Below are 27,301 nucleotides of genomic sequence, written 5' to 3' on the forward strand. Positions count from 1 at the left end.
GTGACTGTAAACCACAGGTGTCAAACTCAAGGCTCGGGGGCCAGATACGGCCCGCCACATCATTTTATGTGGCCCGCGAAGACAAACTGTGCATCAAATTCGTGTGTCATTACTAGAATTGCAAATTGTCTTCACTTTTAATCTTTATTTTTTTTATTTTTTTTTTATATTTGACCAGTTTTTACTCGTCTGATTTGAAAACGAGTTATTTGTCAGTTTGTTTCTTAGCTTTTACTGTATATAATATGAGGTGCTCATACATGTATTTGGGTTGACAGTCATAATGGCCCTCCGAAAGAAGTTATGACTACAATGCGGCCCGCGAAAAAAAATGAGTTTGACACCCCTGCTGTAAACAATGGTCAACATAGGCCGAACGGCATTTTCCGCACTGGGCTTGCTCGTCGTTGTAATTACAGCTAATAGCCACCTAGGGACCGTCCGCCACTAGATTGCCTCAGCGGCGTACATGAACTGCGTGCCCCACAATCGCCGTCCAGATTCCCCATAAATTTGTCCCAATCCTGTCCAGTGCTCTTCAGTGAGCGGCGGAGAATTTGTTTTCACCGATTGGACCGCCGTCTTGATAAGTGCACTTGTGTCTGACCGTTTTTTATTGTCGAGCAAGAAAGCTCAGCAAACATTATAATTGTGCCCTCATTTGGAAATGTGGTCCTCGTCAGGTTTCTGTTTCGTAATCCTATTGCAGCAATTGAAAGTGGTGAGCCAGGAAAAAAGGTCCACAAAGAGAGTGAGGGCAGTTGTGAGTTGCGTGCGCTTTTTCCCATGCGACCTGAACGCCTCTGGAACAACCTCTTGGAGGAGGCCCACGTACGGAAGCCCGCTAAGCTCAAACGCGCTCGTGCACTCTCCATCGGTGGACGTCCTGCTGCCAACTTGGCCGAATAGCCCAGCCGACGCATTCTCAACACCTGCAATCCTGCGAGCGATTTGGAAAGTCGCCGGCCGGCAGCTCGCGCCGAGTTGGGCCGGGCCCGGCCGAGCGAGCATGTGAGCGGACGGCTGGCAGGCAGGCAGGCAGGCAGGCTAGCGGTTTTCGGGTATGCTACGTGGGCACAAGAAGAAGCGGAAGAAGAAGAACCACCAGCGAGACGCAGAAGGCGCGTGGCCGACACTCGGCATCTTTTCCCATCGGACATGATTTCATGCTTGTCTGGAGGGATGGCAGGTCGGAGCCGGAGAGCTTGGTTGAGCGTCCTGCTGGGTCTGGTGCTGGGCTTCACGCTGGCCTCTCGCCTCATCCTGCCCAAGGCCGCGGAGATCGCCAAAGGCAACCCGGGCGGCTGCCGCCTCAACGAGCGACTCGGCGCCGCTGGCGCCCTATGGCCACCTCGCGACAGCCGCCCGCCGGCCACGGAGACGACGGCCTCGGGAGCCGCGCGCTCCTCTGACTTCCTCTTCGTGGGCGTCATGACCGCGCAAAAGTACCTCAACAGCCGCGCGGTGGCCGCGCACAGGTAGGCGCGCTGCGCTCAAGCATCTCCTCGTCAGGTGGCAAACTGCTACTGTTGGAAAGATAAACTGCCAGAGCGTTCAAGGAAAAGCCGGAGTCAACTTACTGTCGAGAAGCTCAACGATTCGTTCTCGATTGATTGTGTCAACTTGCCCCGTCGAAAAAGTTTACGACAAAAGCTAACGGAAAGGAAGTGACGCGGCGTCAGCTTGTCGTGGGTTTAGTTGTAGGTCGTCACGAGTGAGACTTGGCTTTATCCTCGAGTAGGCAAAAGTGGAAACTCCTTCAAGGGGAGCCAAATAATGCTTACGGTCCCTCCGGCGGACGTTTTGCTCCTTTGCAGAACGTGGGCCCGGAGCATCCCGGGCCGGGTGGAGTTCTTCTCCAGCGAGGGCTCCAATGCCTCGGCGCCCGTGCCGCTGGTGGCGCTGCGCGGCGCCGACGACTCCTACCCGCCGCAGAAGAAGTCCTTCCTGATGCTCAAGTACATGCACGACCACTACCTGGAGCGCTACCAGTGGTTCATGCGGGCCGACGACGACGTCTACGTCAAAGGCCGGCGTCTGGAGAGCTTTCTGCGCCGCCTCAACGGCAGCGCACCCATCTTCCTGGGCCAGACTGGCATGGGCGCCCGCGACGAGCTGGGCAAGCTGGCGCTGGAGCCTGGCGAGAACTTCTGCATGGGCGGGCCCGGTGTGGTCATGAGCCGAGAAGTCCTGCGCCGCGTGGCGCCGCACCTGCGCCGCTGCCTGCGCCAGATGCACACGGCGCACGAGGACGTGGAGGTGGGGCGCTGCGTGCGCCGCTTCGCCGGGGTCCAGTGCGTCTGGTCCTACGAGGTCAGTCTGCCGCCGGGTGCTGTTGTTACCCCTCCAGCTAAGCCATCACGGGATCCTTGTTTGAATCCCACAAAGCGCAATTGTTCTCCATGTGCCGAGGTGAGGAACACGCAGAGGAACGCCGCGGTTGAAAATGTCAACGCCTCAGTCAGACCTTTTGTCTGGTTGATTTTCTCAGGCACGGCAGTTTCTTCAAAAAGATCTTACACGCCGCACGTGTACGCTGGCAGGAATTATCTATGTCCCCCCCCACACACACTCAAACACACGTCGATACCAACAGGGTGTCGTCAGTTTAAACGGGCATGGATTTTCCAGCAAACGAGGGAATACTTGATCTTTGTCACAGTTGGGCCTTTTGCTCACGGAAGACACGGATCCGGACGGATTTGAATGCTGCGGTCGGTCGGTTGAGGCGCAAGCGTGGCCGCTGCTTTGTTTGAGTCACACTCGCCTCGCCTCGTCAGGCACCGGCGCTCATCTGTCAAGCGGCCTTTGCCGCTACCCGCTCCGTTAACTTTCCCCGGCCGGCGCCATGGAGTCAAGCTTCGACCTTCCTGACCCACATCTTGGCGCTAGCATCCAATTAGGGTGGATTAGCAGCTAAGCGTCTTAGCGCCAACCCGTGCGCCGGCCGGCGCCGCCGCCTGTTGTCGGAAAAGCGCCCAGGCCACCCCTCCGACTTTTTTTTTTTTTTTTTTTTTGCATCAAGGTTAGGGTTAGTATCGCCTCCTATCGCGTCACGGCCTCAGGACGCAATGAACTGTTCGCTGCGCTGGCTCAGGCAAACCGGTCACAGGCGGCATTCGCTCCAGTGGCCGTTTCCTCCAACGGGGAAAAAAGAAGTCACTTTGACCCAGACGGCTTTAATTTGGACTTTGGGCGTGATGTTTGGACCCGCCCGTGTTTGCTTGGGAAGGCAGCTGTTGCCTCGCAGTTGTTTTTTTTCTTTTTTTTTCCCCACTTCTCCCGTCCCATCAGTTAAAGAGAAGCGTTTCACGTTGGCGGCTGCCACGCTCGCTCGCCCACAAACTGGGCGGCTCCCTCCCTCCCTCCCTCAGCCGTCTTTGTTTTGGAGCCAGCAAAGCAGGGCTCGCCTGGGAACGGCAACTGCGTCGGCACGAGTAGCGTAGCGAGGTGTCTCCCCTCCCCCGGACGGTCTACTTTTAGAAAGGCCGCAGCAGCGGGAAGCGGCGACAGCTGTGACCAAAAACGTCTAAATTCCACAAAGATGGACTCTTCTTGACATGCTGCCAGTCACGCTGCCCCCCGATGGCAAAGGCGTGCGCACTCGACGGCTCGGCACAGTGAATGAAAGCAATATGGCCGATTTCCAGCTCTAGCCCGCGTGAAAATTCAAAAGGCCGCATTTGTCGGCCGCATTTTCAGGAAACAAAGTCACCGGTGCGCACGAGCTAACCGCGTCTCCGTTGTAACGCCGGCCGCGCAGATGCAGCAGCTGTTCTACGAGAACTACGAGCCCGACAAGAAAGGCTTCATCCGTGAGCTGCGCAGCGGCAAGATTCACCGGGCCGTCACGCTGCACCCCAACAAGAGCCCGCCTCACCAGTATCGCCTGCACGCCTATCTGTTGAGCCGGCGCGCGGCCGCGCTGCGCCACCGCACCGTGCGCCTCCACCGCGAGCTGGTCGGGATGGCGCGCCCGGGTGCCCCCGATCCGAGTCGCGAGGACCGGCTGCTGGGGGCGTCGCCTTCCTTCATGAGGTTCCGGCCCCGCCGCCGCAGCGACGTGCTGGAATGGGACTTCCTGAGCGCCAGGCACCTCTTCACCGCCTGGGACGGGCAGCCGCCCCGCCGCGGGACCGACGCCGCGCAGCGCCAAGCCCTCGACGACATCGTCATGCAGGTCGGCGAGCTGAGAGCGGCGCGAGCGACCAAAACGCTCCCGCTCGCCAAAATAGAATCCGCGAGCAAAGTAGCTCAAGGAAAAAAAGTTAACCACGGCAAAAATGACACGCTGCGACATCTCCCGCAGGTGATGGAGATGATCAACGCCAACGCCGAGACCCGCGGCCGCGTCATCGACTTCAAGGAAATTCAGTACGGCTACCGACGGGTCAACCCGCTCTACGGCGCCGAGTACGTGCTGGACCTGCTGCTGCTCTACAAGAAGCACAAAGGCAGGAGCGTGACGGTGCCGGTGCGCAGACACGCGTACCTGCAGCAGACCTTCAGCCGCATCCAGTTGCGCGAGGAGGGGCCCACCGACGCCAATTCCCTGGCGGCGCACGTCGACCGCCACTCGGACTCGCTCTCCTTCCTGTCCCTCACCTCCCTGAAGATGCTGGTCCCCTTCAAGCTGGCGCCGGCCGTCGGCCAGCGTGCGGACGCCGGCCGTGACGACAAGGTCAACATCCTGGTGCCGCTGTCGGGCCGCTACGACGTCTTTGCGCGCTTCATGGCCAACGTGGAACGCGTGTGCCTGATCCCCAAGCAGAACGTCAAGCTCCTCGTCCTGCTCTTCAACGCCGACGACGGCGCCGAGCGGGTCAAGCAGGTGGAGCTGATGCGCGAGTACCACATCAAGTACCCGCGGGCCGAGCTGGAGATCAAAGCCGTGGCCGGCCCCTTCTCGCGGGCGCTGGCGCTGGAGGAGGGCTCAGCGCGCTTCTCCGACCATTCGCTGCTCTTCTACTGCGACGTGGATCTCCTCTTCACCGCCGACTTCCTGCAGCGCTGCAGGGCCAACGCGGCGGCCGGCCGCTCCTCCTACTTCCCCGTCGTTTTCAGCCAGTACGACCCCAAGGTGGTGTACGGCGGCGGCACGCAACGCGCCGACGCCAACCACTACGCCTTCACCGCCAAGACGGGCCTATGGAGGAACTTTGGCTTTGGGGTGGTGTGCGCCCACAAGGGCGATCTGTTCCGCGCCGGGGGCTTCAACACCACCATCCGGGGTTGGGGCCTGGAGGACGTGGACCTCTTTGACAAGTTCCTGCGCTCGGGCGTCGCGCCGTTCCGCAGCAGCGACCCGGGCATTGTGCACGTGCATCACCCGGTCACCTGCGACCCCCACCTGGAGCCGAGGCAGCACAAGATGTGCTTGGGGTCCAGGGCGTCCTCGCGGGGTTCCGTGCGCCAGCTGGCCCAGCTATGGTTGGACAAGAAGCAGCTGGGCCCGCCACTGGCCGCCAACGCCTCGCTTCGCCTGACAGCCTGACCCCGCCCAACTGCAGTCATTCATTTCTTGGCCACCGGCGGCCGCCGCGCAGGCTCGCTTTTTTAAATATCACCGACGTTTTGATCTCTGGACTATTTTTGAATTTCGTTCCGTACCTTCTCGTTGGTGGACATTATGACGTCAAACTCGCCAGCCGATTGGAGAAGGGCTTTCTCGAGGAGGAGAACACTGGAAAAGGGTCACGGCGTGGTCCTTTTGGACCAGATTTTCCTTTGGCCCAAAAAGACGCTGGCCAAAATTCTCAAGGGCTGCTCAGTTACTGGGCCAATGTCAGTGTTTCTGGTGGACCCCCAATTCACAAAGTTGAGAAAAGAACTTTTTTCTAATTTTTTGTTTTGTTTTTTACTCTTCAACTCTTTAAGTGGAAAGTGTGTCTAAAAAAATAAATGTTCATTTTTCATTTTTGAATCTCACTTTTATTTATACCTTTTTGTGAAATATTTCTATTGTTTATGTAACGTTTTTTTATTTTCACCTTTACTGATTTTAATTTTAATCTTGGCAGTGCAGAGAAAAAGTTATTCAAATGAGGGGGCGGGTTTTGTCGGAGGCGTTATTAAGTCCTTCCGTGTGATCGTCACGAACCCGGCGGGTCAAGGGCCGACGAAAACCGCCCCCATTTCTCCATTTTTTATGACAACTGAGAGAAAAGCACCCACCCAGCCTTTTTGGCTTGTGTTTTGTAGAACGACAGCCAAGCAGGCCAAACTGAATAGGCTGCATTGACTGTTTGTGCACAGAGGGTGGCAGCATGTCCCCAAGAGAGAATAGAGCATCCCGTGCGAGTAACAATTGAGGGTGGCTTAGAATAGCAGATACTTTTTTACAGAGTTCTTGTGACTTAAGTTTCGAATTCCAAATTGAATTTCGGCCATGAGTGCGTTTCGGATAATGTGAGACTCCATTTCACAAGTTATGAAGAGTTTTGGCACTTTTAGTCCTCCGTACTCGGGCGGGGGCGTCGCCGTTATTGTGAAGTCATGATGACGGAAGTGACGACGGTGACGCTTCCGAGCTCAGGCGGACTTTTGATTAAAGCTAACAGTTTTGACGCCTAAAGATGCACTCGAGTTCGATGCGTGTGCAGAAGGCCGTTGCAAGATTTTTGGAGCCGCGGCGACTACGGACCAAGATGCAGCACTGACAACAAGTTGGCTCTTTTGTTTTTGCTTGGCTTCTGCTGCCGCTGCTGCCGCCGCCGCTGCCGCTGCTCGTTTCCCTGGCGTCTGGACGCTGATTGGTTCGTGAGATGTCCACTCGCCGTGTGTTCACTGTTGTCTTTTGTTGGCTTGTCGCGCTGCACAAACGCAACACTTTGGCACACGTGCCCCTCGTCGGCACGCCGCACCACACTTGAGTCCCAAGCGCAGTTCCAAATACACAAATCGCAACACTTTGTTTGGGTTAGCCTCCACGGCTAACTAGTGCTAGCTTGGCGGCACAACATTTGAGTGAGTTCATGTTCATTCATACGTCGACACCAAACGTCAAATTCGGCCACACGAAACGTCTTCACACTCTCGCTTGCTGGCTTCGACAGTGCGCGCCCGCCTGCGCGTGCGCGCCTCTACACTTTGTTAGCCTGCGCGCGCGGCTAACAGTGCTAGCGAAAACCACCACATTCTGAGTCAACCAAAGTGTCACGTTCATGTAACTGTCGGCCGAAACTGTCAAGTTGGGTCACTTGACGTTTTCTTTGTTTACACTCGCATGCGGCTGTTGCTGAAGTCTTTTTATTGAGTGATTGGGGAGGAACGACTTAGTTTCGCATTCCGGGGGACCGGAACGAGATTTTCAGGTGGAGGAACTATTCCGGTCGCTTTGAGCAAATAATCGCTGCATTAAAATCTCAAGAGAAGGATTTCTGTGCTTGCTCACTCACTCACTCACTCACTCACTCACTCACTCACTCACTCACTCACTCACTCACTCACTCACTCACTCACTCACTCACTCACTCACTCACTCGAGAACTTGTTGTGTTGCAGGAAATTCAAGTCAAAGCTGGCAAGCGTCCGCTATGAAGAAGAGAAGTTTGTCTCTTCAGCTGGTGAAAAGGTAGAAGAAAATCAGATCATGAAATTGATTTAATCTGGCTTCCGTTTCTTGTGTCCAATCCCTAAACAAAGCGTTGATATTTGCAGCGGCGATCCCCAGACGCGCAGAATATTTCACCTTGTCTTTCCCCGCTAAAGCTTAGGTCAAAGATGAACATTCCCGTTCCCAAATGTGACGATAGGATGCTGAACTGTAGGAACCCCGAGCTCCACGAGGAGCTGCAGATCCAGGCGGCGGTGGCGGCGGGTGACGTGTACACGGTGCGCCGCATGCTGGAGCGCGGATACTCACCCAAGATCCGCGACGCCAACGGATGGACGCTGCTGCACTTCTCGGCCGCCAAGAGCAAGGAGCGATGCGTGCGCGTCTTCCTGGAGCACGGAGGTCAGCCAAACGTCCGTCCGTTCGCGCGCGCCGATTCCGAGTGCCTTCGTCAAATCACGAGCAGGCCGTGAGACGATGCGGATGAAATACTTGCGAATGAACCCACTCTCAGCCCCGACGTCGTCGGCGGCCACGTAGCACCGTCCTAAGCGACGTTCCCCTCTGCTCAACGACGAATTACTCTTCATATCAAAGGGACGGACGGTAAAGCCTAGATGGTTCATTTTTCACGAGCCAGCCCAAGTTATGTCTTTTTTGGGTTTGTTTTAGCTAGCAGGAAAATGAAAAAAAGTTCGCATTTTCTGCTTTATCCATTCATTTTGGAGAGCAACGGCTGCCCACTTTGAATGAGGAATAGAGGCACGCAGCCCTCCCTTCAGTGTCTTGCGGTGATGTCACGGAAGGAAGCCATCCCGTTGGAGATCATTGTTGAGACTATGGCTTCAAAAACGGCTATCAATTCGCACCAAAATTGACACGGCAACTTACGACGTGTGAAAAGGATTAGGCTCTCCGCGGCTGATTTTCGTCACGTCTGTTGATTTCCTTTCACCGCTCACCAACATACGCAAACGAGAGAAGAAGCAGAATTGTTCATACGTCGCTCGTAATTGAAGTTTTGCTGCTGCCCGCGCTTCTAAGTCCCCGGCGCTTTTCTTTTTTGCGTTGTCTTTACCATGCTCGTCGCTTTGGAAAATACCGGTGGGTGGGGCTGTCATCCATCCATCCATCCATCCATCCATCCATCCATCCATCCATCCATCCATCCATCCATCCATCCATCCATCCATCCATCCATCCATCCATCCATCCATCCATCCATCCATCCATCCATCCATCCATCCATCCATCCATCCATCCATCCATCCATCCATCCATCCATCCATCCATCCATCCATCCATCCATCCATCCATCCATCCATCCATCCGTTGTAATATCCACGGAGAGCTTTGCGGCCATCTGAACATCCATGGGTTACGAGCGATTTTGCCGCCCAGAGTTTTGTTTTGGTTTGATAGTCGTCTGCCTCTCGGCCCGCAGCGGACCCGACGGTGAAGGACTTAATCGGGGGCTTCACGGCGCTGCACTACGCCGCCATGCACGGGCGCGCTCGCATCGCCCGCCTCATGCTGGAGTCGGACTTTTGCGGCGACATCATCGACGCCAAGAGCTACGACGGCTGGACGCCGCTGCATGTGGCGGCCCACTACGGCCGCGACTCCTTTGTGCGCCTCCTGCTGGAGTTCTGCGCCCGAGTGGACCCGCTGAGCGACAAGGGCACCACGCCGCTGCAGCTGGCCATCATCCGCGAGCGCTCCAGCTGCGTGCGCATCCTGCTGGACCACGGCGCCAACATTGACATTCAGAACGGCTTCCTGTTGCGCTACGCCGTGAGTAAGGGCAACCACTCGTACTGCCGCATGTTCCTCCAGCGCGGCGCCGACACCAACCTGGGCCGGCTGGAGGACGGCCAGACGCCGCTGCATCTATCGGCGCTGCGCGACGACGTGCTGTGCGCGCGCATGCTCTACGCTTACGGCGCCGACACCAACGCCAGGAACTACGAGGGCCAGACGCCCGCCGCCGTCTCCGTCAGCATGTCCAGACACAACAGGCCATGTCTGGACTTCCTGCAGGACGTCACAAGTGAGTACAAAGCGGCGTCTCCCCAATCTCCCTTTCCTTCGGGCCGTGGCGAGGAAACGAGCATAGATCGAACGACACGTCTTACCTCGTGTGCTTTTTTTCCCCCCCAAGCATGTTCCAAAGTGAGTTTTTTTGTGACCACGTCGCTCGTCTTTTGAAACACTCGCCGAGAGGGATTTTTCTATTCTTTATTTTTGGGGGAGAGCGCGTGATACACAAAAAGTATGGGGTATACATATTGTCCATGCATTCAATTCAAACAAAGCCAAAGTAAAATGGAAACCGCAGGATGTTGCGCCGTTTTCCTCCCATCGCTATCGGCTAGAAAAGATTCCATTCTCAGACATGCTTTCAAAAGGTTAGAGAGTTCCCGGCCAGCGGACCGTTTTGCAGACAAGCGTGTCGTCGTCCCTCGATGCCGAGGGGTCGGCTCTTCCGCGTTCTTCTTGCCAGACGCTATTTACCTTGGGGCGAAAGTCGCTCGCTGGTGCTGCGCTCGGTAGCTGTTGGCGAACAGGTGGGGCCGTGCCAAACTGCTCGCGTTGTGTTTGTGCTCAGAACGTCCTCGGAGCCTTCAGGACGTGTGTCGCATCAAGATCCGCCAGTGTGTCGGCCTGCAGAGGCTGTGTCTCCTGGAGGAGCTTCCCATCGCCAAGGTCATGAAGGACTATCTCAAACACAAGTTTTAATGCTGCCGCCGGGAACGAGTCGGGAAAAGAGGGAAAGACCTCTGCTGTGACTCGGCTCGCCTGTTGGAAGTTCGGCCCGAGGGGGCCGGTTGCCTGTCGTCTTCCCGCCTAGTTGTGTGCGGAAAGTGCGATTCGTGGCTTTCAGTCCGGTGAGCTGGTACAATGTAAATACCTTACAGATATTTTTCTACCTTTATTTAAACACCGCTCATATGAAAGACTTGGTGCGTGCGTGCGCGCGCGCGCGTTTGTACACGTGTGCATTTGTGTGTGTTTGTGCTCGTGTGAATGGAAAAACAGTTCTGGAATGCCACGGAAATTTCTTGGCTGATGGTGAAGACAACAAGCATATGTTGAATTCACTTGGTTGTGCTGCATTTTGAGCTACTTTTATGCACCTTTAAATTGCCCCTCGGGGATGAGTAAAGTGTTGAATTGAATTGCTGTAATGGTCACCATGACAACATGTGTGATTGAGAACCTGTACATTTCTTCACAATAAAACCCCAGTGGAAGTGGGTTAGTTTCTTTTGTTAACAACAAAAAACGGGGTTATTTCCCTCTGAACACCCCAGAATAGTCACCTCACGGGACGTCACCATGACAACACATCTCGCGTCTGTGGGAAACTGCCACCAAACCATGACTTGTGTTTTTCTACATGTTTTAGCCTATCAGCATTAAAGCTGGGGATAGCATGCGCCATGTGCATGACCTAGCAGTCTGTGTGTGCATGATACCACATCAACTTTGTTGTTGTTGCTTTGTGCAGCGACACATGGAAGACATAAACGGTTGTCCTGCCCTAAATAACAAAAGCTATTATTACCGGAAAGAATGTCCTGCCTACCCTAAACTTTTTACTGAGAGGAATTACTGCCCCCAAAATGTTTTTAGAATTAATGTAGAATTTAATGGGACAGAACGAGTGCCATCATTTGAAATAAAACTATTTGCTTGAAGGCTTTTCCTGCGATAAAAATGTTGTTAAAATCACATCTTGAGTATTTACAATTTCTCTTCGTTACCGGAAGTAAACGAAGGGGGTCGAGCGGGAAGTGCTTTAATTTCCGGGTTACTGCAGCGTGTGTCATTTCTGCATGCTCCGTCAAAGACAGCATCTGTGTCGCTGTTCTTGATTTAGCCCGAAAATGGTGAAGCTTTCTGCTGAGTTAATTGAGCAGGCAGCTCAGTACACGAACCCGGTGAGGGACAGAGAGCTGGACCTGAGGGGTAAGAAAACGCACGCACGACGCCGGTCGTTAGCCTGTTAGCATGTTAGCTGGCTCCTTGTCTGCCTGGCCGCGGCCTGAGGGACTCCCCTCCAACATGCTGTCATGCCGTATGGTTCAGCTCCCTCGCCGTCACTGTAAAACCTCTGCTGACTGAGATATCATCTGATAAAAATACGTTCCCAAGATTGTGGGTTGGCTCAACCCCTGAACGAACTGCTTGAAGCGGCTCATCATAACATTAGCTGGGAAGTGCATCTGCGTCTGCAGCCGTGCTCTAAAAGCGACGGCCGATATTGTGCGCCACACTGTACGAGGGTTACACTCAAACAGTTGTTTTTGCACCAGTCACTCCTAAAACCAAACGATGGGCTTCCTAGAAACCAAATGAGGCCTCATTTAGAGGGCAGGAGTGGCTACCTGCGTAGTTTAGCGTCTTGAACCCGGGTCATTTTTGTCTCAACAATAATGTGAAGTTTGCCTCCCTATGCGAGGACATTATGCTAACCTGCTCTCTAATTAGTCAATGAGCCGGTCCATCCGGCTGCTGTCCAATGAGACAAGGCAACCTCAGCAAAAGACTTTTCGCACTGGGGCCTTCGCTCAAAGGTTTTCAAGTAGGACCATTTGTTATGGACACGCTTTGCCAGGTTATAAAATTCCAGTTCTGGAGAATCTGGGAGCCACTCTGGACCAGTTCGACACGGTGGACTTCTCGGATAACGAAATCCGCAAACTGGACGGCTTCCCGCTCCTCAAGCGACTCAAGACCTTGCTGATGAACAACAACAGGATCTGGTAAGCTGTGCAAACAGAGCGCATCTTTGATTCTTCCGGTCGCCGCCGTTGACTCGGCAAGCGTTGTGATGTTGTTATGCAGTCGTATCGGAGAGAACCTGGAGCAGAGTCTTCCCGCTCTGCGAGAACTCATCCTGACCAACAACAAGATCCAGGAACTGGTGAGTCACAACCTGACCAGGGCTTCCAAATGTTCGCAACAGAAAATATGGTGAAAGCAGACTGGTTATGCCGCGTGTCCACGCCAGCTCAAAGTAAGACATTTGCAATCGCCTGCTTTCACTTTGGAAATCAACTTTTTTTTAAATTCTTATGGGAGTCACGGACCATATCGGTAACTCCGCCGTGATCGATTTGTGTCAATCTGAAATAACATTGAATGTCTCAAAAAAATCCAATTCACGATAAAACCACACTTGAAAAGATAAATAAATAAAAAAAGATAAAAATAATCATGACTGGCAAACCTAGTCGACATGTTGAATCACTTCAATGGGTGTTGTGAATACAAAGAGTTTTGGAGTGGCCAGGTTGATGCTGTTGGGTTTGGTGGCGGGCGGAATGACCATTGCCCAATGGCTGTGTTTTAGGGCGACTTGGAGCCGCTGGCGTCGGTGAAGACGTTGACTCTGCTCAGGTGAGAAGTGCGAGGTCGGCGGGCGGGAGCCGCGCGGCCCGATCACCTCCTCACCTTGTTCTCGCTGTCGTCCTGCCAGCCTGCTGAGGAATCCTGTGACCAACAAGAAGCACTACAGGCTCTACGTGGTCCACAAAATCCCGCAACTTCGCGTGCTGGACTTCCAGAAGGTCAAACTCAAGGTGGGGGGTGCCAGGCCGGCGGCTGTTTTGTCCGCACGTCCGGGTCCGGGCGGGAAGCGCTCACGTCTCGGCCCGTGGAGATCGGTTCAGGCGGGATGCGCTCGCGTCCCGGCCCGTGGAGATCGGTCCAGGCGAGAAGCGCTCACGGCCGTCACTGTAACGACGTCTGCTTGTGGTCGCAGGAGCGCCAGGAGGCGGAGAAAATGTTCAAAGGCAAACGCGGCGCTCAGCTGGCGAAGGATATCGCCAAGCAGAGCAAAACGTAAGAGGGTCGGTCCCCGGCGGGCGGGTGCGTCGGACGGACGTATCTCCTATTTGACTCTGGAACAGATACTACGTTGGATCGGATGTGGGAGAAGCTGCCCGGAGAGCGCCCCGTCTGACTTTGGCTTTCCCTTGCAGGTTCACGCCCGGAATGGCGGCGCAGCTGGAGAAGGCGAGGACGGGCCCGTCCCACGCCGAAGTTGAAGCCATCAAGGTAGGAACGATGCGAGTCAAGTCAAGTTTATTTGTATAGCCCTAAATCACCAACAGTCTCAAAGGGCTTCACATAGCGAGTCCTCGAAGCGTGTCCAGACCTTGTGCAGCTTCAAGTTGTCCTCGCCGCAAACTTTTAAATGAGATCTCCAATTTTTTCCATGAAAGCGGACAAAAATCTGGAACCGGCTTTTGATTCCAAGGATGCGGCTCGCTGCATCGAATTGGATGGAAAAAAGTGTCGCTCTTGCATCAAATCCGGATCCGTGTCTTTTAGCAGCGAGGCTAACAGCCCGTTTGGTTTTTCTTTCCATCCGCTTTCATTTCGGAGAACAATGAGCAACATGTTTGCTACCCATCGACGTGTGTTGCTACCGATTGCGCCCAGAGGAAGAGCATTGTGCGTGTGTGTGTTGCCAGAACGCCATCGCCCAGGCGTCGTCACTGGCTGAGGTGGAGCGCTTGAAAGGAATGCTGCAGGCCGGACACATACCGGGACGGGAGCGCACGCAAGGTCCGCAGCCCTCCCTTGCCTTCCAGCCATCGGCGCCTGTCATCTGCCACCTCACGTCGTTTCTTCTCCTATAGATGGTGCTGGCGTGGAAGAGGAGGAGGAGGAGGAGGAAGGCCACGCATCGCAGATGGCCGATCAGACGGAAGAGAGCGAGGACATGGAACAAGGTCCTCACCTCAACGGATCCTGAACACTTTTGTTTCTTCACTTTTAGCTTGACCAGATTAAATAAATGAGTCAGATTTTTCCTACAAACGCGTATTAAGTAGTCATGACACAAAGTTGCGATGTGCGTCAATTGACGCGTCAAGCTGTTCTAGTGGACTAGTTGTACTTATGTGCGTATATGCATGTACTTATTTATATGGAGGTTTGTAAGATAGGCCTTTTTTGGAGGGAGGGACTAGTCAAGCATGGCAGTGAGCTTCCGTCAAGCTGTGTAACAATAAGGCGCCCCCTGCTTTACGTTCCACACTTTGTAACAAACGAGAGGGAGCCAATTTCAGGTAAAATGAGATTTTAAACAACTGCAAAGCCAATGCAAAGCGTGAATCCCCAATTACTAGTGGAACTAATTTCAATCGGACCGACCCGGACGGGGCATAGTAGGCAGCTCATTTGTTGTACTTTCGGCGGGCGGCGTTAGGGTTGACTCTGCGGCGTCCGGCGCCGCAGTCGGCGTCTCGGAGCTTGAGGTTGGCGGCACGACTGTAGATGTCGTTCTGGCAGAAAGGTGACGCCCCGCCGGCCGCGTAGTCCGGATCCCACGCGTCCGTCTTCTGGCGGGCTTTTCGGGACAGACGTTGCTGAGGGAAGCGCTGGTCCTCGCACACGTGCGGGTTCTGGCTGTGCTTGCCCCCCCGCGGGAGCGGCAAATTATACTGCGAACGCGGAAAGCAAACAGCGACAACAACGAGGCCGCTGGTTAGCGTATACTTTGTCGCGTGTGGGACTCTTTCATGTCCTCCTGTGCATGTTTTGTGTGTGTCCGTTTGTTTTACCCTGAGGCCACGTGCACTGAGCACTTTGGGGTTGCTGGAGAAGTGCATGTGCACATGTCCGTCCTCGGCCACGCTGACGCTGACCTTCTTGAGCGTTCGGTTGCCACATTTTGGACAAAACTGTTTGCTCATGTTGCTGGTGGTCCTGACGCAGACGCATGCATGCACAAATGCTTTCAACACCATGAACCTTTTCCCGTCAAGCAAGCCAGCCTGCGCATACGTGTGTACGATACTCACGTGAAGCAAGCGTGACATCTGAGGATGTAATTCCGAGCCTGTTTGATTAACATTCCGCGGAGTGACACCACGTGGAGCCCCATCTGGATCAGAACGTTCTGCCCACACCAGTCACATGGTGAGTTATCCGCACGACTTACACACACAGTCACGTGAGCTATGCGAGATGCACGCTGAGTGAGAAATGTGGTGTGACGCCAGTCGTATGCGTTGCAGCTTTTCAGTCACAGGGTTAGAGTCGCGTCACGCTCTATCAGTTACATGTTGAATTAACCGATGAGTCATGTGGCCAGTTACACGGCGAGTGGTGTGATGAGCTATGAGTCGCCACAGGGCGAATGGTGCGCTGAATGGGTTCGAGTGGCACGATGGTGTGTGCGGTCGCCACGGTAACACCTCTACCTCACCTGCATGGCAAAGTCTGTGGTCAGACATCCAACTTTGACCCGAGCATCTGCCGTCCAATCAGAGGAGTCTATTTTCATCTGCCCGATGTTACTGGGCGTGATCCAAGCTCCGCTTTCGTCGTCATCGCCCTCCCATTCCTCCTCCTCCTCCTCCTCCTCTTCATCTTTCCCGGTGACTTCCTGCACGGCACCTTCCTCCTATGACAAAAAAAGCATCATTGAGCCGCTCCGGCTAAGCCCTACGAGCTGAGCTAAAGAGTGTTGTAATGACCAGTAAAGCCAACAGCTGGTTGTCAACGGGGGCCGGCGTTTGCCTCCAGAACAGGAAGCTGTTGAAATTGTCCGCTTCCGTTTCAGGCGACGCCGGCGTGCTCCTCACTTCCTGTTTGCGTTCAGAACCCTGACAAAAGAAGAAGACGACGCCACAGCTTGGCTACTTCCTGTCCCCGTCAACAACGCAACATATGTAGCTCAAATGACTTCGGGCCGTAAGCGCGCTCGTAACTTAATTACTCATATTCAATCAATTCCCCCTTTTTAGCGGGGTTACGTATTCCAAGACAAAATTTGTACTGGTGCGAAAATCAACAAAACCTTGACTATTATTACCAACTCTGAGTTTACGTGCGGCGTTAAGAATAGTTACCGTGTCTTGTAATTATCTACTGACCTAAGCCAATAGTTGCGGTGCCATGTACTGGATATCATCATCGTCATTGTTTTTGCGGACAGAAAATGGGAAACATTTGGGAATTGTACTCAACGAGCACCGAGCAAGCCAAAGATGATCTCTGACCTTGGAAGGGAAGTAGAATCCCGCCACATTGACGGGTGTCTCCGGGTGGCGCCGCGTGTCGCTCACATCCACCTGCAAATGACAAACGAAAGGCTGTCGGAGGGTGGGGGCGGGGTTGAGGCCGTGCTCGGGGATCACACCTGGTGGCGGGGCTCCTTGCGCAGATGTCCCGTCCCGACGTGTTCCTCCTCCAGTTGCAACGTAAGCGCCAAAACTTTGATGTCGGTGGATGACAGGCTGGGGTAATCTCCCGTCTTCTTGGAGAAATCCGTCACTGAGGGAGCCGCAAAGGCGCCGTCAGTCCACGCAGACCCCCCTTGCCCCCCCTTGCCCCGCCGGCGCCACTACCCAATCGGACGTGTTGGGCCGCAGGCTGCCGTAGGTTGAGCTCGTACGGGAGGAAGGCCAGACTCCTCCTGGTAGCTTTGTCCCGAATCTCGTCCACCACCTCCCTCAGCGTGTAGACGTTCTTCCCAATGTCCTGAAACGCATCGTTAAATGTCCGTCGCTGTCACCTTCATCACCCTCGCGTCCCCTCGCCGCCCTTCAAGATACGAATGAAGTTACAATTCATTGCGATCCAGTTCTTGCCCCCCGCCCCCAGTCACGCTACACAATATAGCGATTGCCGCGTAAATCTCATCTTTGTTTTACTCCACATAGTCGTGGTGCCATGTAATGGTTGCGACGCCATCCACGAGTTGCCATGTAATCCAGTGGTGGGGCACGAGATATCTGTACCAGTACCGGTCTGCAATGATCAAAAACGGTTCAGTACCACTTTTCGCGAGTGTCCTAAGAATGATGAAACTAAATTGAAGTTGTAATTTTCATTGTACTGTATTTACTAATGTTTTGCATTTTTTGCCATGTATCATTTCGGTACCAGTATCTTTTGTATAATGACAACAATTCTGAATTGAATCCAGTAGTTATCGTGCCATCTTGTAGGTGCAAAGGATGTCGTATCATGTATTTACGACAAATGTGGTGTAATCTTGTAGGTGCAAAGTAGCCTAGTCGATGTCGTATCATGTATTTACGACAAATGTGGTGTTATCTGGTAGGTGCAAAGTAGCCTAGTCGATGTCGTATCATGTATTTACGACAAAATGTTTTGGGAATGGGAAGTCTATACGTCGCTAGCTGTGGCGTCATCTGGTTCATGAGACCCACGTTTCTCCGCGGTGATAAATAAGATCCTGTCCGGTCGAGGTTGCCTCAAATAAGTTCGACATCGGCAAAGTTTGTATTCTGTAGGTTAACTGGAGAAAAGGCCACCTGGAGAGGAGCTTTGTGCAAAAAAGCTCCCGCGTCTGCGACGACATGCTCCACTCCGGGCTGCGCCATCTTGGATGAGCGACGGTCGTGGTTCGGCCAATCAGAAAAGACGTTCTTACCACGTGATGATTCCGTTCAATTTGCGAATGCAATTTGGGCGCGTTCGAAACTTCACTCTGCGCGCACTAGGTCAAAACGAGACCGCTCGGAAATTCAGTGCTTTGCCCAATTTACCCGTATGGAAATTCATCCAGTACACCAAAAACGGAGTGCTAGTGCGTGCACTCGGCACTCAGACGACGCGGTGCACCAGTGCTGCTACGTTCGGAAATGGGGGAGCGCGGCGAACCCTCTCCGAACACGTCCCCTGGCAAAGTCGCGCACGGGCGTCAGTGTGGGCGTGGCATTACGAGAGGATTTTTGTCACGTGACCAATTGTTGACGTCCGGGTCGGTCCAACAAGATGGCGGCGCGCTGGAGCAGCGAGAATGTGGTGTTGGAGTTTCGAGACGCGCAGGTGCGATCGTGCGGTGCTTTTTCTAACTCGAACTAGGTTTCGTACGTGCCGACCAACATTTTTGAACCATTTCAATAACTCTAGAGGTCAAAATGCATCGGTAGTTTGCAGACCCCACGTTGTATATGCTTTTCCACATTGAGTTTTAATTGTTAGTTGTACCATTTGTTTTATGTTGCATCGACGCACCGGAAAAAAACATGTTGGTTGTAAGGCTACTTTTCTTAGACAACCGCAATAAATCGATTCTAGTTTTTAAATTGGCAGCGTGTCACATCGGGCTTCGATAGGCTTCGCAACACTTGTGTGAAGTACGGCCTCCCGTCAACACGTTGACGTCTTGTCGTGCTGTGTTGCCAGGCGACCACCATGTCCGTGGATTGCCTGGGCTCGCACGCCGTGCTTTCTGGGTAAGTCCCTCGCCGAACGTGGCGCTTGCTTGCCTGCCGTCTCAAATAAGCCCGACATTGGCGACCGACATCTGGGACGATGTCGCCCGGGTGGCCATTACCGCTTAGAAGCGTACAGGTGCATGGTGACGACAAAATGGCCCTTTTCAAGAAGGCCAAAATAGTTCAACACGTCTCTTTTGTAGTGACTGAATGAACAAACGAGTGTCTTCATATATTTGAATTCTCAAACACGTAGCAGACCCATTCCTCAAAGAAGAACCACACGGCTGTACTGCGATTGACATATTTGCGTCCCAAATGAAAAGCAGCAGCAGCTACCACCTCATATTTAGCTTTGCCGTTAGGGTGCAAGTTGCATTTTGACGATAGTCATAGACGGGCAGAATCAGCAATCCCAACAATGGCGAGAACGCAAGTAGCCCGATGACCTCCCGGGAGGGTGGTCAAGCTTTCGAGTGGCCGTGGATCAGCCGGGTTTGGGGAAGCGGCACTTGCCACAATGTAGCCTTCTTTATGGGCTGCCCTTCCCGCCAGGCGCCGCTTCCTGTACGTGGTCAACCTGGAGGCGCCGTCGGAGCTGGCCAAGAAGATGTCTCGCCAGAGCAAGTGGGACGTGGGCACCGTCCAGTGGAACCCCCACCGCTCTCAGGCGCACGTCTTTGCCGCCTCGGTCCGTTTCCCCCGACCGACGCCGCCCGAACCTGACCTCGCTTTGCTATCGCTTGCTCTGTACCTCTTTGTGTCCATTGTTTGCAGAGCAACCAACGCGTGGAGTTGTATTCGTGGAAGGACGGCGTAGGAAGTGTCCACACGTCGCTGTCAGGCCACACGCGAGTCATCAGGTGCGTGACCTCGTAGGCTGCGCGGATCATTTGCATCGTGTGATGACACGGGAGATCATGTCAGTGTGGTGCCACGTGTGGCTTGAGGAAGTTGTGATGTCACGTGAGGTCACGTGACCGCGCGGCCGGGATCACGCGAGCGTGTTTGACGTCATCTGATACAAAGTTCACGATTTGTTTTTCTTTCGCAACACGTGACTTGATGCGACGGGTGCGCTCGCTCAGCGATCTGGACTGGTCGTGCTTCGAAGCTGAGTTCCTGGTTAGCAGTTCGGTGGACACGTATATTTACATCTGGGACATCAGGTGAGAAGGTTGCGTTAACTTGCTTTGCATTAGCTCACGCAGCCTTTTTTTTTTTTCTTTTTGTTCTTCCTCGTCCCTCTGTCCCCACAGAGACACACGCAAACCTGCTGTGGCGCTGTCTGCTGTCGGTGAGTGCAAACAAACAAATGGCAGCGACACTTTAGTCACTCCATTGAGTGAGCACATTCGGAAGGCCTTTTTTCACTCAGCTGTGTTTGTTGCGGTCAGCCGGCGCCTCTCAGGTCAAGTGGAACCGCAGGAGCCGTGACGTGCTGGCGTCCAGTCATGACGGGGACGTGCGCATCTGGGACAGACGGGTAAGGTGGCGCAAGCGTGCCAGCCAACACGCTGACAAACTCAAGTGGCTCTTTCTGTGCTAAAGTGGGCACGCGCGCATCTTTACAGAAACCCAACACGGCGTGCGAATATGTGGCGGCGCATCTGTCCAAGATCCACGGGCTGGACTGGCACCCGGAGCACGAGTTCATCCTGGCAACCAGTAGTCAGGACAACTCTGTCAGGGTTAGAGGCATGCATGCACGCGCGCGCACGGCGCATTCCCGTTTCTCACCTGGTCCGTGCGCACGCGCATGTGTGTGTTTGTGCAGTTTTGGGACTACCGCCAGCCCAGGAAGTACTTGAACATCTTGTCATGTCAGGTTCCCGTGTGGAAGGCCCGATACACGGTTAGGACGCCGTGCTTGTCACCTTTCTGCAAATGCGTCTGTCTGTCTGTCTGTCTGTCTGTCTGTCTGTCTGTCTGTCTATCTGTCTGTCTGTCTGTCTGTCTGTCTGTCTGTCTGTCTGTCTGTTGAACGCACAAGTGTGTTTATTGTGTACGTGTGTGTGTGTGTTTATTGTGTGCGTGCATATTTCAGCCCTTCTCCAACGGGCTGGTCACAGTTATGGTTCCTCAGCTGCGGCGCGAGAACAGTCTCCTCCTGTGGTCCACACTGGACCTGAACAGTCCTGTCCACGCCTTCGTGGGACATGACGATGTCATCTTGGAGTTCCAGTGGAGGCCGCAGAAGGAAGGTCAAGGTCACGCACGTACGCACATCACGCACACGCGCACGTTGACGCCTTCCACAAGTACGTATTAGCTGAACTCTGTGATGGAAGGACTGCTTCTTGACAGCTCCCTAGGTCAAGAACTCCAAACAGCAAGTTTGGACAGGGCACAGGGTCTAACCCTAACTCATTTCTGATTCACCTGAAAGCTGACTGGTCGACGGCTGTGCTTGTTTGTCAGGTTGCAAAGACTTCCAGCTGGTGACGTGGTCCAGAGATCAGACGTTGAGGATCTGGAGGGTGGACCCGCAGCTCCAAAAGGTCAACCTCAACCCCGCAACAGAGCGGCCCCTGCAGCTGCCGCGGCCATTGCTTATCGCCGTTGTTGTGGTTGTTGCGCTGCAGCTGTGCCTGAGCGACCTGCCGGACGAGCTGGCGGACGGCGCGGCGGCCATGGTGGAGTCGGACAAGACGCTGACGTCCACCGATTCTGACGGACAGCGGGCCAGAATTCCTGTCGGGCCTCATCCTCAAGGTGACGCACGTACATCCCGTCCGCTCGTGTCGGGAGGAAGCGCTCCTGGCTAATTGCCGTCCTGCCATCTTCTTCTTTTCGTGCCTTTGAAGTGCTAGTCAGATGACAGTTTCCCATGTCTTTACACAGTCTTTTGCTTTGTCATTGAATTCAGCGAGCTCTTTTAAGATGCAGGGGTGGGGTAGGAGAGGGCAGACAAGGCAGTGATGCATCGTATGGTCCTCTTCTCCGCATTCACAGGGGGTTGGGGCAGTTTTGTAGCCCCATCTGGCCATAGCAGCTTTTCATCTGCCTGTTCTCAGGCGGTTGAGTGTCTTCCACCGGACCCATGGATCCTGCCATGGCTTTGCTAAATGGGACGGTTTGGCTTGTCGGTGAAAGAAGACACAAAAGCCCTGGGCCTCCACTGGGCTTACACTAGAGCTGGCCTGATATTGTGGCATCGTTTGAAAGCAAGGATTGTGCTGCCGTCTCTGCGCTTTGTGGTGTCACTTTCACCGCTGGACGGCTACCGCCACGGATGTCCGTAGAAAAGCGGTTTAATACAGAAGTTAGTCATTTGGATGCCGTTCCAACGCATTGTCTCCGCCTCCCAGCTGAGGACCCCTCCCCTCCTGGCCGCTCTCCCCTCCTGGCCGCTCTCCCCTCCTGGCCCCTCTCTCCCCTCCTGGCCCCTCTCCCCCCTCCTGGCCCCTCTCCCCCCTCCTGGCCCCTCTCCCCCCTCCTGGCCGCTCCCCACACCTGGTCGCTTTCCTCACCTAGTCGCTTCCCCCTCTTGGCTTGCTCCGTGACGTTTGATGCCAAGATGGGCAAGAAAATTAATGTCTTTTCTTTGACAGACTGAAAGCGGTCGTTAGTGATGGCAACAACAACGGCACTCCATCTCAAACCGGAGCTCAGTCGGGACAGGGCTGCGGCTCCTCATTGTTGCTCGACGAGAACGTCGGACACCTCTGAAAGATGGATTTGCTCACACCTGTGCTCCATCCCCAGATCAAGACGGCGGGCGGGACTCGACGGCGTCTTCCGGCCTGGCTCAAACGCTCCAACAGGAATTCTCCCTGGTCAACCTGCAGATCAGGAATGTCAACGTGGAGGTGAGAGCCGACGCAAAGGCAGCGTTCACAGACGCCTGTTTGTTTATACTGACTGGGATATTTTTTTTTTTTTTTTTTTAGATGGACGCGGTGAACTGCAGCTGCGTAGTGTCTGCTCACTTCGGGGCTCATCAGGTCCGCCTGCTCATGAAGTTCCCGGGACAATATCCCAACAACAGCGCCCCTACCTTTCAGTTCCTCTCTCCGACAAGTATCTCTGCCGCCATGAAGACAAAGATCCACAAAGTAGGACGCACTCCTCGAGACGCTGCGTCCCTGCCGCGTCCTCACGTTCGTTTCGTCTTTCAGGTCTTGAGTGACGTGTCCCTACAGAAGGTGAAGAGGAACCAAAACTGTCTAGAACCTTGTGTCCGGAAGCTCGTGTCCTGCCTGGAGTCCGTCGTGGTGAGAACACGCTAAGATAGGAAACCCTTGGCTATTTTTTTTTTTCATCCAAAAATAAGGTCCCAACCCAAAAAGTGAACAGATCGACGTATTAGAAAGGCGCCTTTTTGTGCGTGTCTTCTTCACAGGAGGACAGCCCGTCCTCAAGACCTTTCGTGCTGTCCAATCCCGTGGCTCCGACGCTGCAGGCCTTTCCGCGAGTCATCAACACCTACGGGTCCTACCAGGTAAGCAGGGCAGGGCAGACGACCGGAGCCGCCACCGAGGGTCGCGCGGGCCGTTTGCGTGAGCTCGGCGGCGTTTGGCACAGCTCGGCCGCAACATCGGCGAGACTCTGGCCATCAAGAAATTGCTTTGCAAAACACGATCTGCACACACACTCGACACCTTGCTGTTTGTGCGGCGGGCGTTGTGTTTGCAGGACGCCAACATTCCCTTCCCGCGCACGTCGGGCGCTCGCTTCTGCGGTACCGGGTGTCTGGTTTACTTCACCCGGCCAATCAGCATGCACCGCGTGGCCCCGCCCACCGAGCCCACGCCCAGGTAGTGAGTGACTTGCTGCACGTTTCGGCGCTGGCGTGAATACATAATGCGCAACAGGCGCATTTCCCGCGCCTGTCAGGTCGCTGTCGGCGCTGTCGGCCTACCACAGCGGCGTCTTGACGCCCATGAAGATTCGCTCCGAGTCGCAGAACACGCTCCGACTTTACAGCGGCAGCCCCACTCGGGCCGACAAAGACACCGTCTCCATCTCCTCCTTCTACTACAAAGAGCGGGTGATATGCACGCACACGCGAGACACAACGCGTTCACACGCAGGTGGCTGTTTGGAGTGTTGAAGTGAGCGTGTGTGTGTGCGTGCGTGCGTGCATCCGTCCTCCAGAAATCGCGGCGCTTCAAGAGCAAAAGGGACGGCGCCGACTGCGGCGGACGCTCCATCAAGTTGGCAGGGAAGGTCATCATCCAGGAAATCTCCTGCCTGCTGCCCGTTCACAAAGCTCTGGGAGAGAATTACATGTGAGTGGGTGGAGCGCCAATGTGAATGATGTCACGTTTTTCCGGCCGACAGTCAACCCGAGGGTATCAAAAAGAACACCTTGTGCGTCTGTGAGGGTCCAGAAAAGTGCTATTGAAATGGGAGGCGTGATTATTAGTCCCAACACTTGCTGTTGTCCACAGCCTGAACATGAATGATACGGAGGACACGTGCCAGAAGAACGCCGCCGCCGCACTGGCCGTCGGACGTCGTGACGTGGCCAAGGTACGGGATGGGAAGATGCCGCGCGTGCCAGTAAACGTGTACGGCAATGCGTAGGATGTAAATCTGCGCGCGCCTTCAGGTGTGGGCTCTGGCCTCGGCGGCGACTGGTCGAGGCCTGAGTCCCGATTCGGACCCTGACGCAGACGCACCCTGGGCCAGTCATCCATTTGGACGCCGCCTGCTGGAGACGCTGTGAGTTACCGCCGACGGATACTTGTCAGCACCAACCTGCTATCTTGTCATGACCAGACGGGAATATATAATATGACGTGTACGTCAACGTGTAGGACGTCCTAACCCTTCCCTTCCCTCCCCTTCCCTACTCAGCGTAGAGCACTACAGTCATATGAGTGACGTGCAGACGCTCGCCATGCTATGCAGTGTCTTTACAGACTCAGGCGCCAACGTGGAAGTGACGCACGCTGCGCCGCAGTCACGCCAAGTGCGCTTTGTAAGTATGGACACGCCCACTCTATTTGCCGACCTGTTTGATGTCACATGGTCTAGGGCCGTCACGTAAGCAGCTGAAAAGGCAAAGATGGTCACGCCGGCGCAGCGAGTGACGTCATGTGACTTTTTGGTCAGGCCGGCTCGAGCGAGTCGACTATGGCGTTTGTGTGTCGGGAACAGCCGGAACAGGCTCTTGCCCGCAGCGAGTCCCCCGAAGACGCCCGCCACGGCAGCCGGGGACACGTCGACCCGAAGGAGCGGGAGCGTGAGCGGCACGACATGAACCGAAGGTAAAAGCGCCCTAACCCCTCCCCCAAAATAGAGCTTATGATGTCGCTCGTGCTTGCCCGCAGACTTTTGGACCCGACCAACACGCCGCAGTTTGACGACTTTAAGAAATGCTACGCGGAAATTCTCTATCGGTGGGACCTGCGAGACAAGCGCGCCGACGTGCTCAAGTTCGCTTCCTGTCCGCCCGAGCCGCACCAAGGTGTCGGTACGTGGCCGCCTGCGCTTGGTTTCCTGCCCCTTTCACAGACACGCAAACTTCCTGTCCATCTTCCTTTAGTCGTGAGCCGACGCCAACTTCCTTGTCGCGGCACCTTGTTTTTCCAGAGTTGTGCGTGCTATGCTGCCACTGCGGCAGTCCCAGTCGCGGCACTCAGTGCGTGGCCTGCAAGCGCCTGAGCTTCCAGTGTGTGGTGTGTCACGTGGCCGTGCGGGGCTCTTCCCACTTCTGCCTCGGCTGCGGCCACGGCGGCCACACGGGTCACATGATGGACTGGTTCCGGAAGCAGGAGCAGTGCCCGGCCGGGTGTGGCTGCCGCTGTCTGCAGCAGAGCAACTTCTGACGGCACAGAACAACTTTAGACGGCCGGCGTGACCGCCGCATCGGTTGACCTGATGCCCTGTCTGCAACCCGTTCACAAAGTTTTGGGAGAGAATTGCATGTGAGTGGGCGGAGCCTCAACGTAAACGATGTCACGTCTTTACGGCCGACAGTCAACTTGAGGGTATCAAAAAGCCCTTGGAGCCATAAAGGAGCAGTAGGTCCATATTTGGGCTGGCCAATAATTCAAGATCGTACAGTACACCGCCATGGACACCACATCACTAGCAATAGAAATTGCGCTCAATATAATCTCATTTAAACCAAAACAATGGTATCAGGAAGCAAAACCTTGCCTGCTGCTATGCAAGCTAACCGGAATCTAAATGTATTACGTTCTGCCTGAGGCTGAGTGACATTTGAATAGATATTCAATGCACTGTAGACTACTACAGGGCAGATTCCCAATTCAAAGTAATTTTGCCATGTATGAATATGTTTTTTTTTTTTTTTTTTAAGCTGAAGACAAAAACATTGAAGGAAGAGTGTGCAATGTGCACAGCGGCGTTCTAAAGAAGCTTTTCTTCTTGTATTTTCAAGAATCGTGAAAATAAATTCACAGAACAATGAAAAAATGTATTGCTGCACTTTGAGCATCAATGCTTTATAGTCATTCAATGGAAAGGGCGGCAGGGTCTGTTGCAGCAGGACTGAAACCAAGGATATGTTGACAGAGATCTGGCCGACCCGAAGAATAAGTAGATTTTAACACGATGTGTGCATGATGGTTTATTTTCTTGATAAAATTAAAAGGATCATTTTCACCCTCTATTAATGAAGTTAGTGGAACTTCCTGGAACGATTATTGGTAAAACATTTTCACACTACTGGTTACTGTTGCCTGGGACTTCACTCAGTAGGTACAAATGGAGAAATTAATATCTAGCTGGAAATATGTGAACAAGCTTTGCAATCAGCGATGACACATCCTTAAATTCATTGTACCGTAAATCCAGCGCAAGGCTCCAAATAAACACTTTTGCAACGCTGTTTTGGCATAAAATTTATATTTTGCACCCCACTAGTACGCGTTGAATAGCAATACAGATCATTAAACGCAGAGCGTCAAAAGTATTAACGTGTATTGCGAGCCGTGTTCATTTGAAATAGGCCGCAAATGATTGTTAATTGATAATTGTCAAGACTCCTGTAGTCCAACCACGCTGAACCCGACGAGACACCTAATGCAGCACAGGATGCGACGGTCCATCCTCTCTTTGCTGCTCAATTTGCTACAACCTGACATCTCATTTTGGGAGTCACTATGTCAATTTGTTTTTCGGCCCTTTCCGACACTGGACTGACAAGGTTGTCCCTGTTGGCTTCTGTGGACGTACGAGCTGTGTCGGGGACTGTGATTGTGAGGGAACTCGGGAGGAGACACTGGCCGGTTAGTTTGTGAGTATTGAAACCTACTCTGGAAGGAGCAGGGGGATGAACGGACCTCCCATTCCTGGGGCCCTTACGGTCCTAAAACCCCTGACGGTGTCGTGGTTACTTTCGTCCACAGTGCACCGCCGCCCACTCTTCCATTTTTATTTAATTATTTTCTATTTACAATTTATGTATTTATTTTTTTATGATGGTTTTTTTTTTGATTCACATAAACAAAAAGAAATGGTGTGCCCGATGGCAAACATGCTGGATCAATGAGAAAAAAAAATAAAATAAAAAAGGTCCTGTTTTAGTCTGAACCAAACAAGCGGGCTTTTCCTC

At 53.8% G+C, this 27,301-nt stretch overlaps 5 protein-coding genes across 17 annotated transcripts; 4 read left to right on the forward strand and 1 right to left on the reverse strand.

The window, feature by feature from the left end:
• The first annotated feature begins 108 nt into the window (after positions 1-108).
• On the forward strand, positions 109-5,923 carry chsy1 (chondroitin sulfate synthase 1). The gene is made up of 4 exons (XM_049718527.2): positions 109-1,478; positions 1,818-2,313; positions 3,764-4,180; positions 4,310-5,923. Exons 1-4 carry the CDS (start codon positions 1,159-1,161, stop codon positions 5,492-5,494), a joined length of 2,418 nt encoding a protein of 805 aa, XP_049574484.1. The 5' UTR covers positions 109-1,158; the 3' UTR covers positions 5,495-5,923.
• Positions 5,924-6,472: 549 nt separating this feature from the next.
• Positions 6,473-10,813, forward strand: asb7 (ankyrin repeat and SOCS box containing 7). Of its 8 annotated transcripts, none has more exons than XM_049718552.2 (5): positions 6,473-6,755; positions 7,504-7,573; positions 7,770-7,957; positions 9,000-9,605; positions 10,164-10,813. In XM_049718552.2, the coding sequence occupies exons 2-5, from the start codon at positions 7,536-7,538 to the stop codon at positions 10,292-10,294; spliced, it is 963 nt and encodes a 320-aa protein (XP_049574509.1). In that variant the 5' UTR covers positions 6,473-6,755; positions 7,504-7,535; the 3' UTR covers positions 10,295-10,813. The 8 variants fall into 8 exon arrangements, with proteins under 8 accessions (XP_049574509.1, XP_049574507.1, XP_049574504.1 ...); XM_049718550.2 differs by having other exon boundaries at positions 6,474-6,755; positions 7,711-7,957; XM_049718547.2 differs by having other exon boundaries at positions 6,474-6,755; positions 7,755-7,957.
• Positions 10,814-11,339: 526 nt separating this feature from the next.
• On the forward strand, positions 11,340-14,389 carry snrpa1 (small nuclear ribonucleoprotein polypeptide A'). Of its 3 annotated transcripts, XM_049718557.2 has the most exons (9): positions 11,341-11,527; positions 12,177-12,324; positions 12,407-12,485; positions 12,915-12,961; positions 13,041-13,143; positions 13,326-13,405; positions 13,546-13,621; positions 14,041-14,134; positions 14,209-14,389. In XM_049718557.2, exons 1-9 carry the CDS (start codon positions 11,446-11,448, stop codon positions 14,322-14,324), a joined length of 825 nt encoding a protein of 274 aa, XP_049574514.1. In that variant the 5' UTR covers positions 11,341-11,445; the 3' UTR covers positions 14,325-14,389. The 3 variants fall into 3 exon arrangements, 2 of the variants coding, with proteins under 2 accessions (XP_049574514.1, XP_049574512.1); XM_049718555.2 differs by having other exon boundaries at positions 13,041-13,405; XR_007480729.2 differs by having other exon boundaries at positions 11,340-11,527; positions 13,041-13,621; positions 14,209-14,264.
• Positions 14,390-14,634: 245 nt separating this feature from the next.
• nob1 (NIN1 (RPN12) binding protein 1 homolog) lies at positions 14,635-18,050 on the reverse strand. Its single transcript, XM_049718542.2, has 9 exons — positions 17,860-18,050; positions 16,927-17,059; positions 16,719-16,852; positions 16,579-16,650; positions 16,054-16,182; positions 15,783-15,980; positions 15,376-15,473; positions 15,136-15,280; positions 14,635-15,015 (listed from the first exon to the last, which is right to left on the reverse strand). Exons 1-9 carry the CDS (start codon positions 17,926-17,928, stop codon positions 14,749-14,751), a joined length of 1,245 nt encoding a protein of 414 aa, XP_049574499.1. The 5' UTR covers positions 17,929-18,050; the 3' UTR covers positions 14,635-14,748.
• Positions 18,051-18,086: 36 nt separating this feature from the next.
• On the forward strand, positions 18,087-26,575 carry wdr59 (WD repeat domain 59). Of its 4 annotated transcripts, none has more exons than XM_049718516.2 (25): positions 18,092-18,376; positions 18,737-18,786; positions 19,324-19,459; positions 19,546-19,631; positions 19,857-19,937; positions 20,028-20,065; positions 20,166-20,254; positions 20,343-20,459; positions 20,546-20,623; positions 20,816-20,987; positions 21,190-21,269; positions 21,354-21,483; positions 22,477-22,580; positions 22,662-22,826; positions 22,890-22,985; positions 23,114-23,212; positions 23,407-23,528; positions 23,608-23,761; positions 23,869-24,002; positions 24,165-24,246; positions 24,326-24,438; positions 24,574-24,697; positions 24,832-24,986; positions 25,050-25,192; positions 25,312-26,575. In XM_049718516.2, the coding sequence occupies exons 1-25, from the start codon at positions 18,323-18,325 to the stop codon at positions 25,545-25,547; spliced, it is 2,838 nt and encodes a 945-aa protein (XP_049574473.1). In that variant the 5' UTR covers positions 18,092-18,322; the 3' UTR covers positions 25,548-26,575. The 4 variants fall into 4 exon arrangements, 3 of the variants coding, with proteins under 3 accessions (XP_049574473.1, XP_049574474.1, XP_049574475.1); XM_049718517.2 differs by having other exon boundaries at positions 20,816-20,978; XM_049718518.2 differs by having other exon boundaries at positions 18,093-18,376; positions 20,816-20,972.
• The last annotated feature ends 726 nt before the right edge of the window (positions 26,576-27,301 follow it).

This window comes from Syngnathus scovelli, chromosome 4, assembly GCF_024217435.2.
Source record: "Syngnathus scovelli strain Florida chromosome 4, RoL_Ssco_1.2, whole genome shotgun sequence".
In the NCBI taxonomy this organism is placed as follows: Eukaryota; Metazoa; Chordata; class Actinopteri; order Syngnathiformes; family Syngnathidae; genus Syngnathus; species Syngnathus scovelli.

What these genes read in the sequence shown, in the direction of transcription:
- chsy1 (XM_049718527.2), top strand. Translation starts at nt 1,159, where the DNA reads ATGATTTCATGCTTGTCTGGAGGGATGGCAGGTCGGAGCCGGAGAGCT. An exon ending in AGTGCGTCTGGTCCTACGAG is followed by an intron (nt 2,314 to 3,763) that starts GTCAGTCTGCCG and finishes CCGGCCGCGCAG; the next exon opens with ATGCAGCAGCTGTTCTACGA. An exon ending in TCGACGACATCGTCATGCAG is followed by an intron (nt 4,181 to 4,309) that starts GTCGGCGAGCTG and finishes CATCTCCCGCAG; the next exon opens with GTGATGGAGATGATCAACGC.
- asb7 (XM_049718547.2), top strand. Translation starts at nt 7,536, where the DNA reads ATGAAGAAGAGAAGTTTGTCTCTTCAGCTGGTGAAAAG. An exon ending in TCTCTTCAGCTGGTGAAAAG is followed by an intron (nt 7,574 to 7,754) that starts GTAGAAGAAAAT and finishes ATGTGACGATAG; the next exon opens with GATGCTGAACTGTAGGAACC. An exon ending in CGTCTTCCTGGAGCACGGAG is followed by an intron (nt 7,958 to 8,999) that starts GTCAGCCAAACG and finishes CTCGGCCCGCAG; the next exon opens with CGGACCCGACGGTGAAGGAC.
- snrpa1 (XM_049718555.2), top strand. Translation starts at nt 11,446, where the DNA reads ATGGTGAAGCTTTCTGCTGAGTTAATTGAGCAGGCAGCTCAGTACACG. An exon ending in CAGAGAGCTGGACCTGAGGG is followed by an intron (nt 11,528 to 12,176) that starts GTAAGAAAACGC and finishes ACGCTTTGCCAG; the next exon opens with GTTATAAAATTCCAGTTCTG. An exon ending in AAGACGTTGACTCTGCTCAG is followed by an intron (nt 12,962 to 13,040) that starts GTGAGAAGTGCG and finishes TCGTCCTGCCAG; the next exon opens with CCTGCTGAGGAATCCTGTGA.
- nob1 (XM_049718542.2), bottom strand. Translation starts at nt 17,928, where the DNA reads ATGGCGCAGCCCGGAGTGGAGCATGTCGTCGCAGACGCGGGAGCTTTT. An exon ending in CCACAGACTTTGCCATGCAG is followed by an intron (nt 15,474 to 15,782) that starts GTGAGGTAGAGG and finishes TGGTGTGGGCAG; the next exon opens with AACGTTCTGATCCAGATGGG. An exon ending in AGATGTCACGCTTGCTTCAC is followed by an intron (nt 15,281 to 15,375) that starts GTGAGTATCGTA and finishes CGTCTGCGTCAG; the next exon opens with GACCACCAGCAACATGAGCA.
- wdr59 (XM_049718516.2), top strand. Translation starts at nt 18,323, where the DNA reads ATGGCGGCGCGCTGGAGCAGCGAGAATGTGGTGTTGGAGTTTCGAGAC. An exon ending in CCCACCGAGCCCACGCCCAG is followed by an intron (nt 23,529 to 23,607) that starts GTAGTGAGTGAC and finishes CGCGCCTGTCAG; the next exon opens with GTCGCTGTCGGCGCTGTCGG. An exon ending in CGGCACGACATGAACCGAAG is followed by an intron (nt 24,987 to 25,049) that starts GTAAAAGCGCCC and finishes GCTTGCCCGCAG; the next exon opens with ACTTTTGGACCCGACCAACA.